The 26,623-nt window shown below is 42.1% G+C and overlaps 1 protein-coding gene across 1 annotated transcript in view; it reads left to right on the forward strand.

Moving 5' to 3' along the window:
• The first annotated feature begins 309 nt into the window (after positions 1–309).
• LOC311228764 (mitotic checkpoint serine/threonine-protein kinase BUB1 beta-like) overlaps positions 310–26,623 on the forward strand; it is a 44,200-nt gene continuing 17,886 nt past the window's right edge. The window contains exons 1-12 of the mRNA XM_084314705.1: positions 310–415; positions 1,243–1,387; positions 3,118–3,251; positions 5,322–5,381; positions 7,230–7,374; positions 10,831–11,027; positions 11,952–12,061; positions 16,093–16,199; positions 17,454–17,584; positions 19,339–19,433; positions 19,588–19,628; positions 23,380–23,776. Of these exons, the coding sequence (XP_084170831.1) occupies positions 3,127–3,251; positions 5,322–5,381; positions 7,230–7,374; positions 10,831–11,027; positions 11,952–12,061; positions 16,093–16,199; positions 17,454–17,584; positions 19,339–19,433; positions 19,588–19,628; positions 23,380–23,776 (1,408 nt within the window). The 5' untranslated portion in view covers positions 310–415; positions 1,243–1,387; positions 3,118–3,126. The remainder of the gene's footprint in view (positions 416–1,242; positions 1,388–3,117; positions 3,252–5,321; positions 5,382–7,229; positions 7,375–10,830; positions 11,028–11,951; positions 12,062–16,092; positions 16,200–17,453; positions 17,585–19,338; positions 19,434–19,587; positions 19,629–23,379; positions 23,777–26,623) is intronic.

Here is a 26,623-nt window from a genome sequence, read left to right on the forward strand (position 1 = left end):
CTAAGTTAAAATGGTTTCATCAAGGGAAGAAGAGGAAGAAGGGAACACGAGGAGTGGATCTGGTTGGGAAAAGACTGTTCCTGCGGCATGTATCGCTATGGTAATTAACTGCACTGGAGTAGTAGTAAGTGAAGTAGCAAAGAAGAGTCAGCAAATGTAATATAACGTGTAATCAAAATAATTGGTTACAGTCCAGTAGATGGCGACAATGCAACAATTGTGGATGGCAACCGCTGTTAATTTAAACAGAAGAAAAAGAAACGGAAGTGATGAAGATTTCGAGGAGCCAATCACTTGTCTTCTTTGCGAGCAGCAGTAGATTTAAAAGTTGTTTGTTTGGCGTCTCTGATTAATATTAAACACAGACCGACCATTATTCCACTTTAAACATCTCCTGAGCTGACATTAATAAAAGGTACGTAAATTAAAGTTTAACCACCAAGGAACGTTTTCAGCCAATTTTGTCAAGTGTCAACAGAACGTTGGTACGAGTTTTACTTTTAGCCAACGGTATAGCGTTAACGTGAGCCAATATTTTAGCTGGCTAATAAAGTGTTCTAGTTAAGCTGATCTAACGTTAATTAACCGGCAATATTCGGTTAGATCATTACATGTATTGCCATTGCATAGGTACAGAGTACAAGGAAATTAAGTTGGCATCTAAACCAGAGTGCAAAGTAGCAGTACAGTGCATTGCAGTATATTATGTGAATGTTATGTGGAGTATAATAAAGGACGAAGCTACGGAATGAATATGCTAAGCTAATGTAACGTTATGTGCAGTATTATTTACAGTATGAATACACCAATGAAGCATACTAGACAGTGGTTTAGCTAATACGAGTAGGTATATTGTATAGTGTTATTGTACATTGATATCATACCATACAGTGTTATGTTATATATTGATGGGACTATTCTGCCCTGCAGAAACAGTGAAAGAAAACTGAATGAATGATAACTTTATTAACAGATTGCAGAATGGGTACAATACAGTACAGCTCAATACACACAATTGTAAAGGGGATGCAGACCAGAGAAACACTTTCGTCTTGTTTACATCAGGGTCCCCCATTTTCAATTCATAGTGAGCTCAACTTTGTCACAAGATAAAACCGATATTGAGAAGTTCAATTTCACTTATAATTACATTTTTGGGGGGACATTTTTAGTTCTTTTAGACTAACTAAAACCTGCAAACCCAAATGAACTGTTTCCTGGTTTACTGTCACCACCTTCCAGAGGGAATGAGCCCGAAGTCCGGCTACTTCTAACCAGTAGGTTACATGAGCGGTGTTGTTGTGTCGGACTCCCTGCAGAAGAACCACCTCGTGTTGTTAGCAGAACGCTGCTGGACTCTACCACGTTCAGAACAACACAGGAGAAGGTAAACAAAGGATGAGATTGGCCTCCAGTAAGGCCATCTGCACCTCCTGCTTCTGTCCACTTGTTTCATCTCCTCCAGTAAGGCCATCTGCACCTCCTGCTTCTGTTCACTTGTTTCATCTCCTCCAGTAAGGCCATCTGCACCTCCTGCTTCTGTCCACTTGTTTCATCTCCTCCAGTAAGGCCATCTGCACCTCCTGCTTCTGTTCACTTGTTTCATCTCCTCCAGTAAGGCCATCTGCACCTCCTGCTTCTGTTCACTTGTTTCATCTCCTCCAGTAAGGCCATATGCACCTCCTGCTTCTGTTCACTTGTTTCATCTCCTCCAGTAAGGCCATCTGCACCTCCTGCTTCTGTTCACTTGTTTCATCTCCTCCAGTAAGGCCATATGCACCTCCTGCTTCTGTTCACTTGTTTCATCTCCTCCAGTAAGGCCACCTCCTGTTTATGTTCCCTTCTTCGATGGAAGTGTGGATCCAAGTAACTAGCTTTGTTCAGCAGCATGAACACCCTCTTTTCCTCACTATACCGCTCCTCCAGATCCGTAATGAATCATCTGTGTCTTCAGTGTTTCCCCTGAAAAAAAATTCAGCAGCGGTGCTGTGCCTCTAGGGGGGTCCGGGGGCATGCCCCCCGTAACTTTTTTTTTACATTTTAAAGTTAAATGCATCAATCTGGTGCACGTTGAGAGCAAAATAAAGAGGCTAGATCTATGATGATTGTACATGTCAAAATACTTCCCAAAGGTCCGTGAATACCACAACCACTACACCAGAGGAAGCTCAACAAATCATGTTAAACCCAGATTCGGCTCAAATAAGGGACTAAACACGTTTCGCAATTATGCCACAACAATGTGGAACGCCCTACCCAAAGCTGTAAAGGAATGTGTATCCCTGCCCACATTCAAAACCGCTCTTAAAGAGCACCTACGGGAGGCTGCAATTCGAAACCGGCCACCGTAAATGCCCAAAACCCCCACCACCTCCTAATAGACAGTCTCCTCCCCACCGCATGTATATATTCCCTCCCCACCGTATGTATATTTCTCTCCCACCCACCCACCCCCTCCTAATGTACAGTCCCCTCCCCATCATATGTATATACTCTGTCAGGATCTAGGGGTAACGGTACTGTATATTTGAATACCGTTTATGTCACAAATGTATCGGTACTAAATACCTATATGTCCCCTATGCCATAAATGTCATGTATGTTGTGTATGTCATAAATGTCTATATGAATTGAAAATGGGGGACCCTGATGGAAACAAGACAAACGTCTTTCTCAGGTCTGCATCCCCTTAACAATTGTATGTATTGAGCCGTACTGTATTGTACCCATTCTGCAATCTGTTAAATAAAGTTTTCATTCATTCATTCATTCATCATCTTCTTCTTCAGTATATTATTATTATTGGGGGTGGTATAATGAAGATTGTTATGAGAGGTAACGTTAGGTTAGTAGTGCAGGATACGCTATGGACACGAATCATCCAAATGATCAATAGTGGTACAAGTTGTCCCGATTAGCGAGTCAGCGACTATGCTGATTGATTGATTGAAATGGGTACAGTAGTACAGTACAGCTCAATACACACAATTGTTAAGGGGATGCAGACCAGAGAAAGACTTTCTTCTTGTTTACATCACGGTCCCCCATTTTCAATTCATCATAATTCATGCTGGTCCCGAGCAGGCTGTTATAGCCACTAATTCCTGTGTGTTGAAGTGTCACGTTATGCCAGCGGGAGCGGCAGAATTGGAGTCCTGCAGAGAGAATGTTCGGCCCCGGAGAGGAGGAGGCCGCGCTGCGTCTCTGCCCGAGAAGGGGTCCAGCCACGCGGCCATCAAGCAGCAAAGGCGGTATGATGACTGTCACTTCATCGTAAAACAGTTCTACAGCTGACCTGCACACCTTTTCCCTAGAGCACATTATTCCTGAATCTAGAAGCGGCAGGGTTCACACAAGGTCCTTGAAGTGCTTAAAGTGCTTGATTTTTTACTCAAAGAAATCGGGCCTGGAATTCCTACAACAGCCCATTTTTTTTTAACAAGGTGCTGCTTAAAAAGCCCTTGAAATTAAAATCAACCATTCGCATTGAAAGTTTTGTTCATCCATGATAAAATAGTTCTGAAATAATTTTTTTTAATCTAAAGTGTAACTAATTGTCGGAAATTGGTTTTAAGCCATAAATATTGGACCCTATTTTCTTTTCAATAAAAAACAGCATTTAAAAGTGAATTGTATCCTTTTAAATGCCCTTTTTAAAAATGGAAAATAGTGCTTAGAAAAGTACTTAATTTCATTTTGCAATGTCTGTGGGAACCCTGTATGTATAGTGACTGTCGGTGATGAATGGAGTGACTGAAACGGCAATTTACTGTGCCTCACCTCACCGACATCCAAGAGAACACTGGACAGCTACTTCCACTGGGGAAACAGAGTACATTTACATTTAGTCATTTAGCTGACGCTTTTATCCAAAGCGACTTACAAGTTCTGTACGACAAGTCATCAGGAAGGGCACAACTCTATCAGCTGAGTAACAATGTTCATCAAAGTGTTTGAGTGCTACAGTGTAGGTTAGTTTATTAGGACAAGTGCATGACAGTAAGGTTAGTTAGGGTTAGATATTTTGTTTCTTTTTTCTTTTTAATTCAGATAATGGTTGAAGAAGTGCGTCTTTAGTCGACGGCGAAAGATTGTGCGGGTTTTGGCTGTCCTAACTGGGGTGGGTAGTTCATTCCACCATTGTGGGGCAAGGAGGCGGCTTCTCTTTGATGACCCTCCCGGAGCTCGGATAGGAGTAGGTCTGAGGTGGCCAGAAGATGCAGAGCGTAGGGGTCTTGAGGGTGTGTAGTTAGAGACCATTGACCGGAGGTAGGCGGGATCAGTTCCCTTTGCTGCACGGTATGCTAGGTCGAGGGCCTTGAAGCGGATTCGTGCAGCAATGGGGAGCCAGTGCAGGTCCCTAAGAAGTGGGGTGACATGGGCCGACTTCGGTAGGTTTGAGATCAGACGGGCCGCTGCGTTCTGAATGAGTTGAAGAGGCTGGCAGCGAGCAGTGCGTTGCAGTAGTCGAGGCGGGAGATTACTATTGATTGGACGAGGAGTTGGGTGGCTTCTTTTGTCAGGAAGGGGCGGATTCTTCTGACGTTGCTCAGGAGGAATCTGCAGGTTCTGGTTGTCGCTGCGATGTGAGCAGAGAAGTTCAACTGGTCGTCGAGAACAACACCAAGGTTCTTGGCGGTCGGGGACGCGGTCACAGCTGCATTCTCGACTGTGATGGAAAGGTCGGTCAGGGGGGAGGATTTGACCGGCAGGTGGAGCAATTCTGTTTTGCTTAGGTTCAGTTTGAGGTGGTTTGTCGTCATCCAGGCGGAGATGTCGGACAGACAGGCCGAGATCTGCTCAGAGACGTGGATATCTGAGGGAGTGAAGGAGAGGAAGAGTTGAGTATCGTCGGCATAACAACGATAGGGGAAGCCATGAGACGTGATAATGTTACCCAGTGATTTAGTGTAGAGAGGGAGAAGAGAAGGGGTCCTAGATCCGAGCGCTGGGGGACACCCGTCCGCAGGGGGCCTCTTCATGACACTTGGTAGGAGACTACTGACCGATAGACTCACAAATTATCACATGACTTATTTACTTTCTCCACTTGCATCTGTCTTGGCCATCTTCTCTATGGTCCCCCAGCTCTGGTGGTATTGCTGGAGCTCTTTCTCTATAGTCCTACGCCATTTTAGGTCTCCCTTTCTTTCTTTTGCCTTCTGGGGTCCAGTGTAATGTGTATTGTTGATTACAAATCTACTACGGTCGAGGACCCGGGAAAAACAAGCATGTCACGTTTTTCTCAATGTATGTACATTTAAAAAGCTGTGACAATAAAATCTGAATTTTAATTCAACATTCTGGTTTTGTCCCCTCAGGTCATTTGAAATGGAACTCCGCTCTTACACTGGAGATGACCCGCTTGATGTTTGGGACAGGTGAGACTGACTAAGCTTAATGACCTACAATAAAATAATCATTAAATTAGGACATGCAAAGCATTCTTCATCACTAGGGCCGGAGGGGGAAATATAAAAATGGGCATTGAATAGTTTTATTTGAGAAAAATCTATCTGTCTTTTAGGGTGCGGCTGGGTAGCGCACTGGACTAAGCGCTCGCCTACCACCGCAGAGACTCTGGGATCAAATCCAGCTGTGGGGTGTGTGTCCTGGTCGTTGTAAACTGTGACTCCTACTGGTCTGTCGGGGCGCCTGTTCAGCAGGGAGGGGATCTGGGGGAAATAGCGTGAACCTCTGCACGCGTTACGTTCCCCCAGTAAAAATTCCTCACTGTCGGGTGAAAAGAAGCGGCTGGCGACTCTACATAAATCGGAGGAGGCATGTGGTAGTTCTACACTCTTCCCAGACCGACAGTGGGGCAATGCGCGCAACGACCAGGAAGAGAATTGTCATAACTACTAAATCGGGGATGGGTGAAAAATACAGTAAAGCCCCCCCAAAAGAACAATCGATCTTTTAATCTATGCCTTTTTTCAGTGAATGTGTTCAGTGTTTAGCTAAAGGTTATTTCTAGCGCGCCTTCCGTCCTGCGGTTTTCTCTAGTTTGCCTTGTTGTGCAGAGTTTCTGCTTAACTGCCACAGAAACTCAGTTCACCAAGTGACATCTTTTCACAACAATGCCAGGTGCTGGGGCCCTGAAACCAGCAGCATCAAGCCTCATTTGATCGATATTGAATGAATAAGATGTTGAAATCAAATTGAATCGGTGCCAATCTGTGCCTAGCCAGCCCTAATCATTGGACATTAACCCTTTCACTACCACTGTAGTGTGATAGTGAAAGGGTTAACCTTCTGCAGTGTGGTTGTGAAGGGGTTAACCCTTTGTCGTGTGGCAGTGAAAGGTTTAACATTCTGTATTTTCGCAGTGAAAGGGTTAACCATTTGGTAGTGAAAGGGTTAAAGGATGGCTTAACATTTATTTATTTTTAACCTTTTGTCTGGCATGATGTTGACTAGCGGATAGGCCATTGTGATCATTTTTGTATTGAGAAACGTAGTACCGTCCTGCATCCTCTCACCACGCTCCAATACAATAGAAAGTGTTTTAGCCTTGTTGTGTCCTTTTCCAAAATGGGAAGCTCCCAGTATAATCGGATGCGTCTTCCTATGTTCTACTGAGGAAGTGGTTGCAAACCGTGCATCAAAAGTTACGAGTTGTCTTTCTCCAGCGTGACCTCATCATCTGAAGCCTGGTGACTAGATGGCCGCTCGAGTCTGAGGGCCGTTCAGCTATAGGTACCCAAGCACGGTAGTCTTCTGTGAGAAGAGGATTTTGTATGACGACTGACACGCTGTCAGCCCATTATCATATTGGCAGGAGGGTCCCGTTCCTCCCCGACGTGCGTCGTGTCATCAATACCAGCCAATCGGGGCTCACTTGATGATGTCATCTGGAGCTTCTGATGAGGTCATGCTTTCCCCATAGTGAGACACTCGCTCACACTAATCGGGGAACCGGGTTACGCAAGGCACCTAAAGTTTCATGGGCCAGGGGCTCGGCTCAGGGCTCCGCTCAGGGCTCCACTCAGGGAAGCCAGTATGGAGTAAAGCGGGTCCCACAGAAAGGAGAGAAGCTGGTAGTGGAGCAGGTACGGTGACGAGAGGAAGTAGTGAGGTGTACCAAAGGCTGTGGACTAAGACTAATTCCAACTACGTCGACTAATGACCAATTAGCCCTACGAATCAACTTAGTTTAATTTATAACGCAAATGGATCTTCCCGTCACCCGCCGTTTTTGAGTCCCGTCCGCTTGTGTGGTGGTGCAGGTACGTGGCGTGGACGCTCCAGGCTTTCCCCCAGGGCGGCAGAGAAAGCGGCCTCAATGAACTGCTGCAGAGGTCAGTGCTGCAGCTTGTCAAGGAGGAGAAATACCAGGATGACACCCGCTATGTTAACCTCTGGATTAAACTGGTAAGAATTTATATATTTTTTTAATGTATTTAAAATAGGGACATTTACATTTGAGTCATTTAGCTGACACTTTAGTCCAAAGCGACTTACAAGTTCTGTACAACAGTCAGCAGGAAGGGTACAACTCTGGCAGCTACATTAACAGTAACATTGTTTATCAAACCATGTTGAACTTGAGTGCTACGGACTTGAGTGCATAGTGGTATAGACTTACTAGCATAGTAGGTAGTAATATACTGTAATTCCTCTAATAGTAACCGGTATTCAATAAAAAACCGGGTCTCTATTAATGACCGGTGCGCTGTTGAGCTATTAGAGGAATTACGGTATTTCCCTCAACGGATTTACCATAGGCAATATATTTTGTTATTGTTGTTATATGCTGGCCTGGCTGTGCAGTAAATACCATATAATGGTATGGTGTTAATGTTTACCAAGAGAGTAAGCCTACCTCAGAATTGTATAAAACGAAGTTATTATTATTTTATTATTATTATTATTATACCAGTATTGTGATTGCACTATTTTACTTTATTTAACTTTTTTTGACCACCTGTAATAGCACTGTTTACTACCGTATTTCATATAGTACTTGGTTTCAATAAATGAACCCAGTACATTTTACTGGGTTCAAACTGACACAAAATGTTGATTTATTCATTATGATCCGTTTGAAAATTAGAAATCTAGGCCTCTCTTATACATGCCTCCTCCTAATACAAGCCTGGTATCCGCTACAGTTGAAACAAATACAAGCCGGGGTTACTATTAGATGAATTACGGTAGGCAAGGTAGATTCCATAGTATTACATACTGATGAACATCTTCATTAATTCTGATCCTGAGCCAACCTCTCCAGCTGGCCCCAGGTGTGTCCCATCTTCTTGGCATCATCTTCCAAGTCTCGGCGCCAGGTGTTTCGTGGTCGGCCTCTCTTTCTTTCCCCTTGGGGGTTCTACCTGAGAGATTGTCTTGTGATGCTCAGGGATGGTTTACGGAGTGTATGGCCAATCCATCTCCAAGACCGTTGGAGAATCTCTTTCTCTGCTGGCTGTTGTTGTGTTCGTTGCCGCAGGTCTTTGTTGCTGATGATGCATAGTGCACGTTAGCCTAGCTTAGCACAATGAATGGAAGCGGACACGACCGGTTAGCCTTCGGGACAGGTGTTAGTTGGACAATGCTCAGGGCTAACCGGCCATGTCTGCTTCCATTCATTGTGCTGTGCTAGGCTAACGTGCAGCCAGATAGCTTTCTACTGAACCCACAGAGAGGAAACTGGTATCTATCTTCTTGTCTCTCTCTGGAGAAGACGGTGAGCTAATTCCCCCAAAATGTTGGTGTGTTTTAAGCTCAAACAGTGTATCAAGAATCATAATATCAAAAAAAATCCCATTATTGGATAACACGGTCTGTAAATATCAGCCCAGCCTTTAGATTATAGCCTTCATGTTTTAGTCTTTACATGTATTGCCTTTCAAGGGGCTGCTTGGGGAAGGAGGTGCATGGCTTCTCCCTTCACGCCCTGATGACACCGAGCTGAATCTCTGGTGCAAATCTTAACACTTTGATTTCCACGCAGTATGCCCATCATTGGGTCCAGTCTGCCACCGCTGTAAGCCTATGGAGATGTTTACCTTCCTTGCAGGGCTATAACTTTTTAAATATTATAGCTATATTGACATTACTATGGCCCATTCAACATCGGGTATCTATCGTTCCGGATGTGGGAACGTTATATTTTTTCATTCATACATTGTTGTGTTAATACCGTCGAGAATATAAGTGTTTTTAAGCTTTTCTGCTGTAATTCCAAAAACGCGAGTTATAGGCCCTGAAGCACATGGTAGATTATCGATTGACGTTTCTTTCCTATACACGCTATATTAAAAAATTCAAATGTATATGATCGGTATACATTATGCTTCATCATGCGTGAATGAAAGGGGGGGGGGGGGGGTAGTTTATAATTCCTTGATCGTCAGTAACGGCTTTATTTAGTATGGGTTGATACATTGATCAGATGGATTGCAAACAAAGAAATGGACAATCAAGCTGAAAATAACGTTAGATTCCTCTTACTGTTCGCCGATGAGACTGGAGGAAAAATATTCCAATTATTTGATGTCTTATCTGCTAGATCCATTTCCCGTTTGTATGACTCAATAAACGTCGAAATCATATAGATTATTGCGCTTCGAAATCGATCCTATGCACTCGAGTGTTTGTCTGGACCCACGTAACAAGATAGTACTGCCGGAGGGATTTCCTTGATGCACCAGCGCCACTTCCGGTTTGGCGTGGAGTGTAACTCGCCCGATCATCCACCAGGTGGCGGTATTGAGGCGTCGCAATATCAGACAGGGTGCAGCTGCAGTCCCGCAGGGAGGCTGGATGAATTATGAATGCCATGGTGAATTTATTTTATATTGATCCCAACAACGAACGTTGTTGGCGTTCAACGCATGGCGGGCAATAACGAATTATGACGTTGCTGGCGTCCAATGTGTTAAACGCCACAAGTAGGGATGTCCGATATTGGCTTTTTTACCGATATACCGATATTGTCCAACTCTTAATTACCGATATCAACCGATACTGATGTATGCAGTGTTCCCCCCCCCCCAAAAAAACGGAATAATTTCAGGTAATTAACCAATGTACAGTTTCTACGTCAAATGTATATACACCCTTTTCTTGACTCCTTCTGTATCACAAACAGTACTGTATTTGCAAATCTGGTATGTCATAAATGTATAGATGTAGCAGTACTGACTATCTGTATGTCATGTATGTCATATATGTCCTGATGAATTGAAAATGGGGGACCCTGATGTAAACAAGACGAAAGTCTTTCTCTGGTCTGCATCCCCTTAACAATTGTGTGTATTGAGCTGTACTGTATTGTACCCATTCTGCAATCTGTTAATAAAGTTTTCAATCAATCAATAACATTACATATCTCTTGTGGTGGAATTAACACAACATTATGCATACTTTTTAGCGGTGTAACGATTCAACCTCACAACGATTAGATTCTATTACGATTCTTCAGGCAACGATTCAATGCATCATGAAATCTCTTCATTTGACCACGATGCGATTCGATAAATTTTCCATCAGTTAATTCCCCCCCAAATTTTAATACACAGATGTGGCTGGGGGAACTGATTCACCCAGCATGAATGGAGGACTATAGGTCAATAAAAGCAAAAACTTTATTTATTTAGCTTATTATCGATTTTAACATTTTCAAATCGATGCAGTTGAATCGTCACATTAGGATCGATGCATCGTTACACCCCTACTACTTTTCACAATAAATAAAATAAGAATTTGTTCGTTCTTGCTTGCCCGGGTAAATAAAGGTTAAATAAATGTAAAAAAAAATATATATAATATATATCGACCGATAATATCTAACATCCCTACTAGTCACCTCTGTGCCTCCGTGTTCAGGCCCAGATCAGCAAGGTGCCCGGGGACACGTTCAGCTACATGGAGGGCCAGGGCGTCGGACTGACCCAGGCCGCCTTCTACGTCGCCTGGTCGGAGGAGTTCGAGAAGCAGGGCGACGTCCAGAAGGCCGACGCCGTCTTGCAGGAAGGACTGAAGTGCGGCGCGCTGCCTGTGGAAAGACTCCAGCAGTGCCAACAGTGGGTGCATCGTCGCAAAAAAGTTTTTTTTTATTTGTCACATATAAGGTGACTGTACATTACAGTGAAATGCTTGGTGTCTGTATGACTGAGCCTCCTGAGATTGTGCAAATCTTTTAGTAATAAATAGATAACATATGGTGTAGTGTTTAAAGTGACTGTTAAAGGTGAATGTTTAAATTGAGCGTGTGCTTGTTGCAGGGTTCGCACAAGGTCCTTGAAGTGCTTAAAGTGCTTGATTGTTTACCAAAAAAAGTTGAGGCCTGGAATTCCTTAAACGGCCCATTCTTTTAACAAGGTGCTAAAAAGTCCTTGAAAATTCACATTGAAAGTTTTGTTCATCCATGATAAAAAAAAATCTGAATCAAGCAATACATATTTTTTTAATTTAAAGTAACTAATTGTCGTAAAGGTTTGTTTTAAGCCATAAATATCGGATCGGATATCTTTTTCTATAAAAACAGGCATTTAAAAGTGAATTGTATCCTTTTTAAATACCCTTTTTTAAATGAAAAATAGTGCTTAGGAAAGTCCTTAAATTTCATTTTGCAAGTCTGTGGGAACCCTGTTGTTACCATCATGACCACCACGGTCAATTCTGTTTGAATTGTGGTTCTGGGCCTGATGATTGGAGGAGCTGGTGCCATGGACACTTTCATAGTCTAATATTTGTCGACATTCGTAGTCTGCAATATTTGTGGACCTTTGGAAAATAAGGGAAAATGTGTTAACTTAAAAGTATGGGGGGGAAATATTGCTGCTTATTCCTGTCGTCATTTGACATGTGCAGGATTATATTCGGCTTGTGATATGATTTGGTAGACGCCCCATATTCTCCAGACACTATCTGCATGATATTCAACACTGACTGAAGTTGAGTGTGCTGCCCAGTGATGATGTAACGTTGGGCTGTTCTTCCCGCAGGGCTCTCCTGGGAAGAGTGTCTGTCCAGGAGGAAGAGGAACCAGGCTCGCCTCTCAGAACCAGCATGGTGGACCTCAGACCCCGGGGGATGAAGAAGAGGCCAGTCACAAGTAGGCCTTTTAATTAAAGGATTAGACCAGTAGGCCTTTTATTTAAGGCGAGACACTACAGGTGAATAGGGTAAACAATTTAACTAATAGATATCACAATGAAACTTCCCCAGTTGATTACTTATATTAAGACAAGACTTTTTTGTATTACAAGTTTTCTGAAATTGTATGTTTAAATATGCAAATGAGGCATGATCTACTTAAATATACAATAATTTGCATATAATTCCGGGACAGAAATCTGAACATTGGATAAAGCCATTTTCAAAATTATAGTTTCATTTTGTTGACATATTAGAGCCAAAGGTTATTACAGAGGGGATTTTGGATATCTCTTTTTATCACTCCATAAATCAGAAAATACTCCATTCAGTCCATTTTTATGGTAAAATTCCATATTTCGCCATGTTTTTAGGAATAAAATGTGATATAAATCAGGGTATGAATGCGATATCAACAAACCCTTCTATAAATACCTTCAGAACATAGATATGAATAGAACTGGAAGGTTTGGTGTATGTGAGTGTTACTGAAGTGGAGATTTCTGGCTCAGAGTATGAGGAAAAACTCTTAAAACTCATTTTTGGGAAAACGCCTTTAAAGTTCTGTATTGTAAAATGCCATACTTTTTTTTTTGAAACAGATATTTACAAACACAATACCTAATCAAACCATTAGTAATAGACAACCTAAACACATGCCCGATAACTGAATAATAATAATAATAATGATGTTATTGAACTGAACAGAACTACACACTACAGTGTAGTACCCCCTAATAGGCAAAAAATATTTGAATAGATATCACTATGAAACTTTCCCAGTTTGTTATGTACATATAAACTAAGAAAAAATATATTGCAAGTTTTCAGAATTTTATGTTTATATATGCAAATGAGGCACTTCCCCATTAAATATGTGCACATTTATGGATGCAATAAGGCAAAATGAAGTAAAATAAACAACTAAATGTGTGTTATTGACGTTTTATTGTCACTAGTTTCATAGAAGACATGTTTAGGAAGCAAAATATAACAATCTCAAAATCAACAAAAAAAGTATATTTGCCTATTCACCTGCAGTGTCTCCCCTTAAAGGATGAGACCATCATTAGGCTTTTATTTAAAGGATGAGACATTATGCCTTTTATTTAAAGGATGAGACCAGTAGGCCTTTTATTTAAAGGATGAGACCAGTAGGCCTTTTATTTAAAGGATGAGACCAGTAGGCCTTTTATTTAAAGGATGAGACCAGTAGGCTTTTTGTTTAAAGGATGAGACCAGTAGGCCTTTTGTTTAAAGGATGAGACCAGTAGGCTTTTTATTTAAAGCATAAGACCAGTAGGCCTTTTATTTAAAGGATGAGACCATTAGGCCTTTTATTTAAAGGATGAGACCAGTGGGCTTTTTATTTAAAGGATGAGGCCATTAGGCCTTTTATTTAAAGGATGAGACCAGTGGGCTTTTTATTTAAAGGATGAGGCCAGTAGGTTCATTTAAAGGATGAGACCAGTAGGCCTTTTATTTAAAGGATGAGACCAGTAGGCCTTTTATTTAAAGGATGAGACAAGTAGACTTTTTATTTAAAGGATGAGACCAGTAGGCCTTTTATTTAAAGGATGAGACCAGTAGACTTTTTATTTAAAGGATGAGACCAGTAGGCTTTTTATTTAAAGGTCCAGTGCATTATAAATGGCTTTTTCCAGTGTTTAGCATTGTTTTATAGCAATATGGGGTTAGTATCAATGGGTCTGTGTCTCTAATTACCATATAATTACCGGATTGCTCTAATTCAGTTGAGACAATTTCCTCCTCCAGTGATTTAGGTCATTCTGATTTGACTCGCAAGGAGCTGATGGAGCTGATTGTGATCTGATTGGCTCTGTGTGGTTGTAGCGCATAGTGTAACCCAACACTTCCTCAAACAGGGTTTGACAGAGGCAGAGAACAAGCGAGCGAGAGAGAGAGGGGGAGGGAGGGAGAGAGGCAGGCATAGTGTAACCCGACACTTCCTCAAACTGGGTTTGACAGAGGCAGAGAACAAGCGAGCGAGAGAGAGGGGGAGAGAGAGAGAGAGAGAGAGAGATAGATAGAGGGACCGGACGCGTCTATACTTTTACCAACCCAGTTCTGCGATCTGATTGGCCACTGACGTTTCTGGTCATGTGACATGTGCGCCAATCGTGTGACGCCTGTTTCTGCGCCTATTTCCGCGTCGAACAGCCTGCAAACTACCTAACGCCTAGTTTATCACTGGTTAAGCTTAGGCGACTCTTTCGAAGTTGGTTAAGGTTAGAGTTTGGAATCGGGGCTGGTGTTCTATCGCCCTGCTCTAAGACAAACTCTAACCTTAACCAACTTCGAAAGAGTGCCTAAGCTTAACCGGTGATAGAAACAGGCGTCACACGATTGGAGCAGATGTCACATGACCAGAAACGTCAGTGGCCAATCGGATCGCAGAACGCAACGCGGAACTGGAACTGGGTTGGTAAAAGTAATGACGTGGACCCGACCGTGCGTCTTCTCTCTCTCACACACACACACGGAGCATTTACACAGGTTGTGTGTAAAATAAATGCTCCGTGTGTCCCTCTATCTCTCTCTCCCTCGCAGTTGGGAGCACTAGCATATCACTGTAATATCATAGCGCATGCTCCCACGTGCACGCCCGTGTTCCGATCCGTACAATAATAATCACAGAGGTATATATTGTCAATTGAAACAAGTTACCAATGCATTGTCCTGTGGGATTATGCCCCCCCGCGGCGAAATTAATTAGTATCCCCCTCCTCTATCTCTCTATCTCTCTCTGTGCCAGTCGCAGACTGTGTGGATGACTGTCACTCAAAGTGCTTATGGGCGGAGCCAGGCCAACACAGCCTGAAATCCAAAGGGAGAACAATTATGGTTTTGAGTACTTGATTAGAAATATAAAACAATGAATATTTCTTTGAAAAAAAACTTACAGATGTGTTCAATAGACTCACAGGAATTGTGTAAAGTTGCCCAAATAGTGCCAGGAATAGCAATGCATGTCTTCTTTAAAGCATGAGACCAGTGGGCTTTTTATTTAAAGGATGAGACCAGTAGGCTTTTAATTAAAGGATGAGACCAGTAGGATTTTTATTTAAAGGGTTAAGGCCTGTAGGCTTTTTATTTAAAGGATAAAGTAACAAGCTGTAACATTGGCGTCATTAGAATAAACACAGCCATACGTGCAGTAAAGTTAAATGAGAAATGGACTCGATGACGACAATTAAACAAGAACAAGAGTACGCACTAGCAGACTTTCTCGGGCAGAAAAGGCGCTTTCGCCATTGTGTTGCCAAATCCACGCTGATTGGCTGAAGCAGGTTGTCTGTCGAGGAGAGTACCCACGCCCACTGAAGTGCCTCTGGGTTCAGTTTGTGGTAGCAGATGAGCCTGGCTACCAGGCTAGTATTTAGCATTACCAGCAAGAACTACTAACTCATTCAACATTAAATAAATCGATAAAAGTTTCTCAGCTGATTAAAGAATCAGACAACCTAGTAGTAATCGACAGTTCTTCTTGTTCTTGTTTTTTGCATAAGTATAACACCACACTTTATACACACATTGAGAACACTATGCAAAATGAGAAGGGCAACAACTAACATTCAGTAACCAGTAGGGATGTTCGATATTGGCTTTTTTACCGATATCCGATATACCGATATTGTCCAACTCTTAATTTCGGATACCGATATACTGTATGCGGGGTTTTCCCCCCCAAAAAACGGAATAATTTCAGGTACCGGTAATTAACATTACATATCTCTTGTTGTGGAATTAACACAACATTATGCATACTTTTGACAATAAATAAAATAAGAATTTGTTCTTACTTGCTTGCCTGGGTAAATAAATGTAAAAACAAAATAACTTTTTTAATTTCTTTTGAAAACCGATACCAATAATTTCCGATATTACATTTTAATGCCAATATCAGCCGATACTATGTAAAGGGTGGGATTTGACACGTGACGAGAGCCATGTTCTCTTCTCCTAAAGGCCACAGAGAAGGGCTGAGCGTGCCCGTGCAGCGCTCCACACGGATGACCCACTGTGCCCTAGCCGATGAGAACCAAGCGGGTCCTTCCATGGGGTCTGTTGTCGAGGTTTGCCCATCCTACCTTTTTATCTTTTTTATTTGCTCAATCAGTGAAGTGAATATTCTGATGTTTATAAAGATGTCTACAATGTTTTACTGTTTTTAGATTATCATTGTTAATTAAGTGAATTGTGATTGTCGTATGCATCTCATGTTTTGTGTTGTCTTTCTGTGTGGACCCCAGGAAGACTAGCTCGCCACTTGGCAGCTAATGGGGATCCTTTTAAAGTAAACAATAGTGATTCATAATTCCAGTCGTCCAATGCATGTCACACACACTTGCTGTTTGTCTTTCTTCTACACCTTTTTTTTTTTTTTTTGGCAAGATTTTCGGAACACGCGCTCTTTCTCATGCCGTGGTCACACTGATTGCAACAATAATATAACGTAGATAGATATAAGCTTGGTTTATCACAGTACCTCTTTTGTTAACATGACCAGGATATGGATATAAGCTTGGTCTATCACAGTACCTCTTTTTTTTTTCTTTTTTTTTTCTTTTTTTTTTTCTCCGATTTTCTCCCATCCCAATGTTAGTCGTTATGCCAATTCCCAATCCCCTTCCTGGTCGCTGCGCACTTACCCCCCACAGTCGGTCTGGGAGAGTGGAGGCTATCACGTGCTTCCTCCGACACACGTCCAGCCAATCAACCGCTTCTTTTCACCTGGCAGCGCGGACTCTCACTGAGAGGGCGTAGCGTGTGGAAGGATCACACTACCCCCCTTAGATCCTATCCGCGCTTAGCAGGCGCCCCGACCGAACTGTAGGAGTCGCTGTTTACAACGACCCGGACCCACCCCGCCAGCTTCTCCCACCCTCTAATACTGCCAATTGTATTAGTGTGAACGGCCAGCCAAGCTGGTGACAACCCCGGAGCTGTGAGCTGGATTCGAACAGGCGAATCCAGCCGCTCCGGGGTCGGTGACGAACGCAATCTCCGTTACGCCACCTGACCGCCCCACAGTACCTCTTTTGTTAACATGACCAGGAGATGGATATAAGCTTGGTCTATCACAGTACCTCTTTTGTTAACATGACCAGGAGATGGATATAAGCTTGGTCTATCACAGTACCTCTTTTGTTAACATGACCAGGAGATGGATATAAGCTTGGTCTATCACAGTACCTCTTTTGTTAACATGACCAGGAGATGGATATAAGCTTGGTCTATCACAGTACCTCTTTTGTTAACATGACCAGGAGATCGATATAAGCTTGGTCTAACACCATACCGGTATGGTCTTAATGTTTTACCTCCAGGCTGGGCAGCATGTGAGCATGTCGGAGGCTGAAACGGACTCTCCCATGATGACCACGGAGCCACAGAGGCAGCAGCACACTGTGCCCTTCCAGATCTATGATGAGTCTCAGCCTGGATCTGAGCCACCTGGGTAATAAACACACTTTCAGCCTGGATCTGAGCCACCTGGGTAATAAACACACTTTCAGCCTGGATCTGAGCCACCTGGGTAATAAACACACTTTCAGCCTGGATCTGAGCCACCTGGGTAATAAACACACTTTCAGCCTGGATCTGAGCCACCTGGGTAATAAACACACTTTCAAGTCTGCAAGAGAGCCACAAAACACTGTAGTTGTATGCATGTTTCCCGTTTCCTTAAAGGAAAACTCCAACATTTTGGGAAATTAGCTTATTTAACATCTTCCCTGGAGTTAGACAAGAAGATACATACCTTTTTTGTCTCTGTGCGTGCATTTAGCTTTGGGAACAGTAGCCTGACGTTCCCTACAAGTTTGTTGATATTCTCATTCCTTCAAAGGATCCGAACCGAAGTTTATGGATACCATGACTTAAAATCCTCTTACCTTGATGATTAAAAGCCTCCCCAATTTAGAAAACAGTAATCCAATGGCTGGTATTGATAATATACTAATAAACTAACTTTAGGTTAGTTGTAACGTTAGTTTAGGTTTGTGTTAACGTTAGATAATGTACAAAATAAACATTTTCCGCTGCTATAAACATCGCACTTTTATTTTGAAAACCCCAGAAAGGAAGTCATTATATTTGCTTTACCATCCTGTTCTGCGTTAGCTCCGAGCGTCCAGTAGTTAGTAGTATATTATTAATACCAGCCATTGGATTACTGTTTTCTAAATTGGGGAGGCTTTTAATCGTCAAGGTAAGAGGATTTTAAGTCATGGTATCTATAAACTTCAATCGGTTCGGATCCTTTGAAGGAATGAGAATATCAACAAACCTGTAGGGAACGTCAGGCTACTGTCCTGCCTCACTTCCAGTGATGAAGCTAAGCTATGCTAACGGAGCGACTGTTCCCTAAGCTAAATGCACGCACAGAGACAAAAAAGGTATGTATCTTCTTGTCTAACTCCAGGGAAGATGTTAAATAAGCTAATTTCCCAAAATGTTGGAGTTTTCCTTTAAATGGCTTTCAAAGTGCTTAGAAATCCGGTACAGAACACAGTTTTTAATGTATTTTGTTTATAAGTTACAAAGATGTATAAAAGGTTTTCAGGGCTTTCCCCAGGATTTACAAACAAGAAGATGGTGCAGAGTCACAACTAGGGGGTGGTCCGGAGGGGGGCTGAGCCCCCAGTCGGGAGGCAAAACAAACGCTGTAATTTCCTGCAACTTAAAAAATATAATTTCAATAAAATGGCTAAAACATGGTTCCATAAGTTATTTAAGTAGTGTTTTAAGGTTGTACAATAGTATAACATGAAAATGCATGCAAACACACACACTCGGTGGAACAGAGGACAGAGCAATCGCATATTGGATAATGATGCATCTGTTTCTAAGCTGGCCCCAAGCTTTCATTGCAAAAAAAAAGCTAGGCTTTTAAAAAAGTCAAACATTAAAAAAGAAATATATATTTTTTAAACACTTGCTGGTGCATTGTCATTGTGGCGCTGCACCCCCTATGCATTTGTTTAGGGAAAGCCCTTGTTTTAGTGAGTCTGGTTATGACACATTCTCGCAGACCTTTTGGATGTTGTCTGTCCTTTTATCAAGTCTGAGAACTTTAAAAAAAATCATAGTATTCTGTGGCATGGCCACCATTTAGTTTCGATTGATAGGAATTATTATGGAATTCCAATCCATATTATATATTTATATCGTATCCATGTTGGTTCCTTCCCGCCCCTCATCCCACTGCAGAAACCCCCATCCAGTTAAAAAGGACATGGTGGATGATGTTTTCCTGCGTCCCGGAGAGAGAGGTCTCAGCATAAAAATCCAGTACCCTCGTCAAAGTACGTCTGAATACCTGCTCATCTTTTAGACTACAGTCTGTGCAAATATTGCTTGTTAATAATATTACAAAACTCTTATTACAAAAGCCATTCTTTTTATCATAATTCTAGCATGGAAAGGCTAATCGTTTGTATCCATGGTTCTCCTTCACAGGTGGTCACATGCAGATCTCTGAACAGTCCTACATGTGCAAGGTTTGTTGCATTTGAAATACTTCATCAAGATTCAAGAGGTTTATTCATCACATACTAATGGATATTGATGGAAAGAAATTAGCAGGATCAGTGATGTTCAGTGCAGCATTTGATGTCATGGTTCATGAAATACTACTGGAGAAACTTAAAGACTATGGCTTTGCTTCATTGTCAGTTTCATGGATAACTAGCTACTTATACAGTAGAAACCAGAGAGTATATTTTAACGGTAGCCTATCTGAAGCGAAAAAAGTTAAGTATGGAATTCCGCAGGGAAGCTGCCTTGGACCTCTGTTGTTCACCATTTATACAAATGATTTGCCGTTAATTTTAGAGCAAGCGAAGGTGGCTATATATGTGGACAATACAAATACAACCCTGTACATGGCATCCTCCTCTGTGGAAGATCTGGGTGTGGCACTAAATAAAGAGCTACAAAAAGTAGAGTGGATTAGAGCGAATAGAATGGTTTTAAACATAGCAAAAACAAAGTGTATTTTAACACTTTCAGTGCCACCAGGTGGCGCCAGAGTTAGTGCTTGAATGCCACCATCCACTTTAATGTTAACGTTAATATCGCCTAATCTATGTTTTAAATTATGGCTATGTGTCTAATCTGCCCGTCGCTTATCAAAGAATCATTTTCCAGTCAGTGCTGTCAAGGCAAATTGGTTTTTTATCGCTTCATTTCCATTTGAGAGCATTTTGAAAAGCACCCGTTTTGAGGTAAAAAAACAGCCCATTCTGGGCCATTCTGTGATAATCGTCTTTTACTGGAATATTCCAGAACGTTGATATTTGTCGGACTATTTATGAATCGTTTTCAAATAAACGCTAGATAATCAATATTATACCTACACGCTAGGGCTGTCCCCGACTAAGGATTTGGATGGTCGACTAGGATTGGCCAAAATTTGCCGTTAGTCGACTATTGGTCGACTTAAAAAAAAAAAAAAAAAAATTTAATCGTTCCATTTGGGCTGTGGGGGTGCTTAATGTCTGAAGGAGTCGACTGAAGGCTTCTTGTCCTCTGCAAAAGCATGCAATTGGTCCACTGATGGATACATCTTGATATTTGTCTAGTAGTGTGTTCATTAGATGGGTGAAATCCTCTTTCTGTGCCTGTTTTCGTAGGCAGTTAGCCTCTGGTATGCGTGCCATTAGCGTTAGCCACGCTTCTATGCTTTGTTTCTTTTGTTATTATATTTGACTAAGAGGTTGGCCAGTCGACTACGGCTCCTTTCGACCGATTAGTCGACTAATCGATTAATAGGGGTCAGCCCTAGTACACGCACGCCCATTCGAGGCGCGCACTGATAATAGCCGTGTTCATTTCCTCATGGATTTTACAGTGAAACCGATAGAGCCCATTTCACAAAACAGCTTATATCTTAATCAAAACAAGTCTGATTATCCTAACACTGATAACATAGATTCCTTACCTGACATCAGATGGTATCCAACTGGTATATTCCAATTCCTGATCACCATTCGAAAAAAATCGATAAGTGTATAGATCTAGTAGAACTCATGATCCGCGGCGCTCAGAGGATCCATAATGAACTCTGGTAACTCCAGCTGCATCAGTGGACTGGAAAATGTGGAGTACAGGATTTTTTTCCCCATCAATTTTCATTGAGTCCATTCCAAAATCCCTTATGTCATCTGGGAGACGATAGGGGGCGCTTTTTTCTACATCTGATCGCCGGCGGCTCTCGGGTAGACTAGGGTAGGCTCGCGTGATGCAATATGATTTCAGATCGCTAAAAAAAAAAAAATCTGAGAAATCTCGTGAGTGGCTTTCAACGTAACTATTATAAATCCGAGAACTCGTGAGTGGCATAGAAAGTGTTAATGGGTTCTCACCATATGCTAATTGCTAATCCAAAATTAAAAATGATGGGGGGAACTGAAATTGAACAGGTAGAAGAAGCAAAGCTACTAGGTATAACATTGGACAGTCATCTGAGCTGGTCAACGCATATAAATAACATAACAAAAAAGATGGGGAGAGGGCTAGGTTTAATTAGAAGATGTGCAGAATTCCTAACTCCAACTCCAGAGTCAGTGATCCATGTTATCCAGGCTCTGATCCTTTCACATCTGGATTACTGTCCGGTGATCTGGGGAAGTACTGGAAGAGAAATGACACAGAACAAAGCAGCGAGCCTTGCTCTGAATTGTAGGAAAAGGTCAAACATAGTAAGTATGCATGAAAAACTGTCATGGTTAATGGTAGAACAAAGACTAAATGTAAATATCATAATGTTTTTTTTTAGAAATATACTGTATATATATATATATAAGAACAAAAAACCTGCTTGTCTATATGACGAGATACAATTCACAATCAACAGACACAGTTACTCCACCAGGCATGTGTCAATGGAAAGATGTACTGTAAAGATGCCAAGAACAAATGCAATGTAAATAACTGATGTATAGAGCCATGACTGCATCGAATTCCTTACCACCTGCACTAACTAGGGTTGAAGAAAAACATTGACCCAAGAAATTTAAAGAGACTTAAAAAACACACAAGAAAGAGTGGCACTGTCAGTTAAGGTAACATAGTGGGTGATTGAGAAGATGGGTATGTGTGATTGGTGAACTTAGATATTTTATTATATAATATTTGTATGGGTTATTGAGGTCTATTGATTTTATTGTATTGATTTGTGTGGACCCCAGTAATAGTAGCCTATGCCTGTGGCAATGGCTAATGGGGATCCGAATAAACTAAACTAAACATACATACACAAGACATATAGTGAAATGAAGGTGGCCATGCCCGCTCCGATTGTGCAAAAGATACAAATAATAATAGAATAAAATAGACATGATAAAAGTACTAAGATACTGCTGCTCATCAAATTTTGGTTTTGTCTGTATCATGATAATGGCTGGGCAATTAATGTCAAGTTAATATATTGAGCTGTACAGCACATAAACTCATTTCTCCAAATAATTTATCTGAAATATTTGAGGCACTATTTTACTATTTATTGGTTTGATATCACACTTGGTGTTACCATGCGTTTCAATGCAGTGGACATCTATTGAATGGGATTTTGCATACGGTTACCTTCTTAAAATAATGGCTTATGTCATATTTCCATGTTTTGAGAAACTTAAACCAAATATAGAATATTATATGTATTCATCATCGCACACCTGGGTAGGAACAGCCTGATCTTTTCAATTAAGGATGTAGGCAACTACCAGAGGTGGTCAGCAAGTGATGACTCAGGCAAAAACATAATTTTCCTCAAAAGGTTACTTCAGCCATTATTTTAAGAATGCGACGATATGTGAACAGATATCGCCATACATAGGCATCATAAAACATTTTACCCATTCACACACCGACGGCGGAGGCGACCATGCAAGGTGCCAACCTGCTCATCGGGAGCAGTTAGGGGTTAAGCGTCTTGCTCAAGGACACTTCGAAATCGAACCGGGAACCTCCAGATTACCAGACGACCGCTCTACCTCCCGACCCACTGTCGCCCCTCCCGAGCCACTTCCTTACCGTTCTGCTGTCTTTTCAGATTCCTTTATTGTCACATATTTCAGTACCTTACAGCAAGAAAGAGTGAAATTCAATTTGTTGTGCTCCCTCGACCATGGCAGCTTCCAATAATATAAATACAATAAAATTAGCATAGAATAAGAATAAAATAAGATAAAAAAGACTAAAATAAAGATGACTATATACGGTTCTAAAAAAAGTGTCCTTCTCCGTTTCCAGAGCTTTCCGGAGTCCCTGAGCGAGGAGCCTGTGGCGTACGCTCACCGGAACATGAGCCTGAGCTCTAGCCCGGACGACACCAAAGACTTCGCCCGCGCCGCCAAGCTGGCGTCGACCCCGTGTGCCGGCCTGGCGAGCCGCCCGGCGAACTCCTCGCCGGACGTCGGGGCGCTGACGCAGGACCTCCGCGCCCTGGCGAAAAGCACGGCGCCCGCCGTCACCCCGTCCACGGCGGGTCCGCTAAGGAAGCTCAGCTCCATCTACGAGGCCAGCCTGGAGGCGTCAAGCTCCGTGGACTCCATGGCTTCCCTGTCCTCTCAGGGTACTCAGTCTGTGGGCAAGATGACCCACCTCAGCCGCCTGGAGGAGAGCCCCCAGGAACACGAGGCCTCTCCCAGTGAGTCCTCTCAAATCAAATCGAATCAAATTTATTTTTTAAGGACCTGACAACTAGGGGTGGGACGATACATCGATCCAGATCGATACATCGATGTAATTATCAACAATCGAATCGGATCGATGCGATGTAATAAGATCGATTCATATCGATACTCTTATTTTGAAAATCCTGTGGCGAGTCTCATATCCGCCCAAGAACAACAGCAGTAGCTCCGTGTGTGTAGATGTTACAGCATAGCATTCTCCCTTTCTGTGTGTGTGTGTGTGCGCGCGTCTTTGGAAAGACCAGATGAGGTCAGAGAAGTTTGATGTTTAAATGTTATTTAAACATAAACAATATAATACATAATAAATGTAGGCCTATACATGATCATGCAACATCAACAAATTGTTGTAGGAACGGTTTGGGAGAGGGAGGTTGTGAGTTTTGAGTTCCAAAAAATGTAGCTTAAAGTTTAAAGCTCAATATATAAAAACGTGGCACTTTACAGTGAACAGGAGGTCTATTTGTATTAAAAACAATAGATTGATTTTCCTTTAAATGTCTGGAAGAGCTCAAAAATACAAATGTCAAATGATATTTTCATTACATTTTTTTTGTTGATCTAAATGTTACTGATTGTGTTAAATGGGCATATGATATCATCTCATATCGATCGCAGGCACCTGAATCTAATCGTATCGTATTGTATCGTGAGAGACTTTGTGATATCGGCAAATATCATATCGTTGTCCAAAGAATCGATATCGTATCGTATCATGATGAAACTGGTGATTCCCACCCCTACTGACAACACACGTCAATGTCCCCATGGGCCGGACATGTCTTCTTTAAACGAATCAAGAAGAAACATCACAATAAATCTAAGACAAAATCCTTTTTTTTTTTTGGATCCACTTTTTCTCCCATTTTCTATATTTTCTCCCATCCCAATTTCGTATCATCCAATTCAACCCTCCGCTGTCACGGACGCTGTTTCTTGCCTCCCACAAGCCGGCTGCAATGTGGACTAAGTCATACATAGCACAAGTCCCCTCCGGTACTTGAGGTAACAGCAGTCTCATCTTTTCACCTGCGCAGCTCGATCTCTCAGTGGCGAGGAGTAACGCGTGGGAGGCTCACGCTGCCCCCGACACTTCCTGATTCTACTGCGCAGGCGCACCAACCGACCTGTAGGAGTCGCTGTCCACAACGCCCGATCCCCACCCATCAGTTTCCCACCCCCTAATACGGCCAATGTGTATTAGTACGGACGACCAGCTAAACTGAAAGCAATGTGGAGCGCTGGGCTCGAAAAACACCAGAAAATCCTAAATAGAATGTAAAATAAATTAATGCAACACTCCCAGACATACCCCACGTGAAGGTATGGAAAAACTCACAAAAAATCAAGCAATAGGAAAAAAGCACCACAGGCAATGTGGAGGGGAGAAACCTTAGAAGGGCCGTTCCCTTCTTAGATGTCGGTGATAGTGTTCCTATACCTCTCCCAGTGAGTCTTCTCTCCCAGTGAGTCTTCAGCTACTGGGCTACTATGGAAATGGACTGCATTTTATATAACTGCTTTTATCAAGTTTTGTTTTGTCACATACAGTATAAGGTACATGTACATTACAGTGAAATGCTTGGTTCTGTATGAGCCTCCTGACATTGTGCTTCATACAGTTAAAAGAATAAAGACTATACTCTATACAAAATATACAAAACTAAAGTACAAAAATGCAAATAAATGAGGTAGAGATGTAGTGCAATTATTTGAGTAATAAATGGTGTGTTAAAGTTCAAAGCACTTTATAACTTATGCCTCAAATTCACTCACACATTCACACACCGACCGTGGAGGCAACCATGCAAGGTGCCGACCTGCTCATTGGGAGAAGTTGAGGTTTTAACTAATTCAGCGCCAATAACGAGAAAAGTCGGGTTAACTCGCCATGCGTTGAGCGCCAATCACGAGAAAAGTCGGGTTTTAATTGTTTTATTTTATTCGCTATTGCCATTCATAATTCATCGGGGCAGCCTGTGCATACTGTTCTGAATGTGTCTGAGCTGGCAGACGGTCAATACCGCCCTCTTAACTCATTCGGCCGCTATTGCACTCCATTTGAAACGATGTAGTTTGTTTTCTGGGCCGTGCCGTGCAGGCAGGGTTTAAATACTCCGGCGGGACAACCGCTTACAACGATACATCAACTAGCCCCCCCCCCCCGTTCATATGCAATGCCGGAGGACGTGGGGCGGACCTCCATGACCAGTACTTGGAATGGCGATCAGATAATTGGATTATTCTTTTTGCATTACATCATAGATGAGGTAAGGACACTATCTATCCAATCTTGCGTTGATCTGATTTTTTTTCTCCCGCGATCGAAGCTGTCTGTGTGGACTGTGTGGGGGGGGGGGGGGGGGGAGCCCCCCGCTACAAGCCCCATTTCATGCGTGCATGAGGAAGAATAATAACGATAATCTAGCGTTGATTTCAGGAAGATTCGATAATCGGGCAATGAGAACATTTTTAAATTTTTCAAAAAAAAATTAAATCTCCTGCGAAATAAGCTGTGACCTGTTTTGACCTGCACCTCAAATAATCTGAATCGAGAATCGTTTAGAACAGGAATCGTAACCGGAATCGTTCAAATCCAAATGATGCCCAACCCTAGTGATAACTGGATTTCACTAAAGGGCTATTTTCACATCTTTTCCTGGGATTACTAAGAATCACCCAAACTATACTCGTATTCAAAAACGGAAATGTACGGATGAAAAAACAATCTGTTTTTTGCATGTTCACCAGAAGCAACTCACTGACAATCTACGGTGTTATTAGATCCATAGCTATAATAT

This window comes from Notolepis coatsorum (assembly GCF_963971535.1).
Source record: "Notolepis coatsorum genome assembly, chromosome: 5".
NCBI lineage: Eukaryota > Metazoa > Chordata > Actinopteri > Aulopiformes > Paralepididae > Notolepis > Notolepis coatsorum.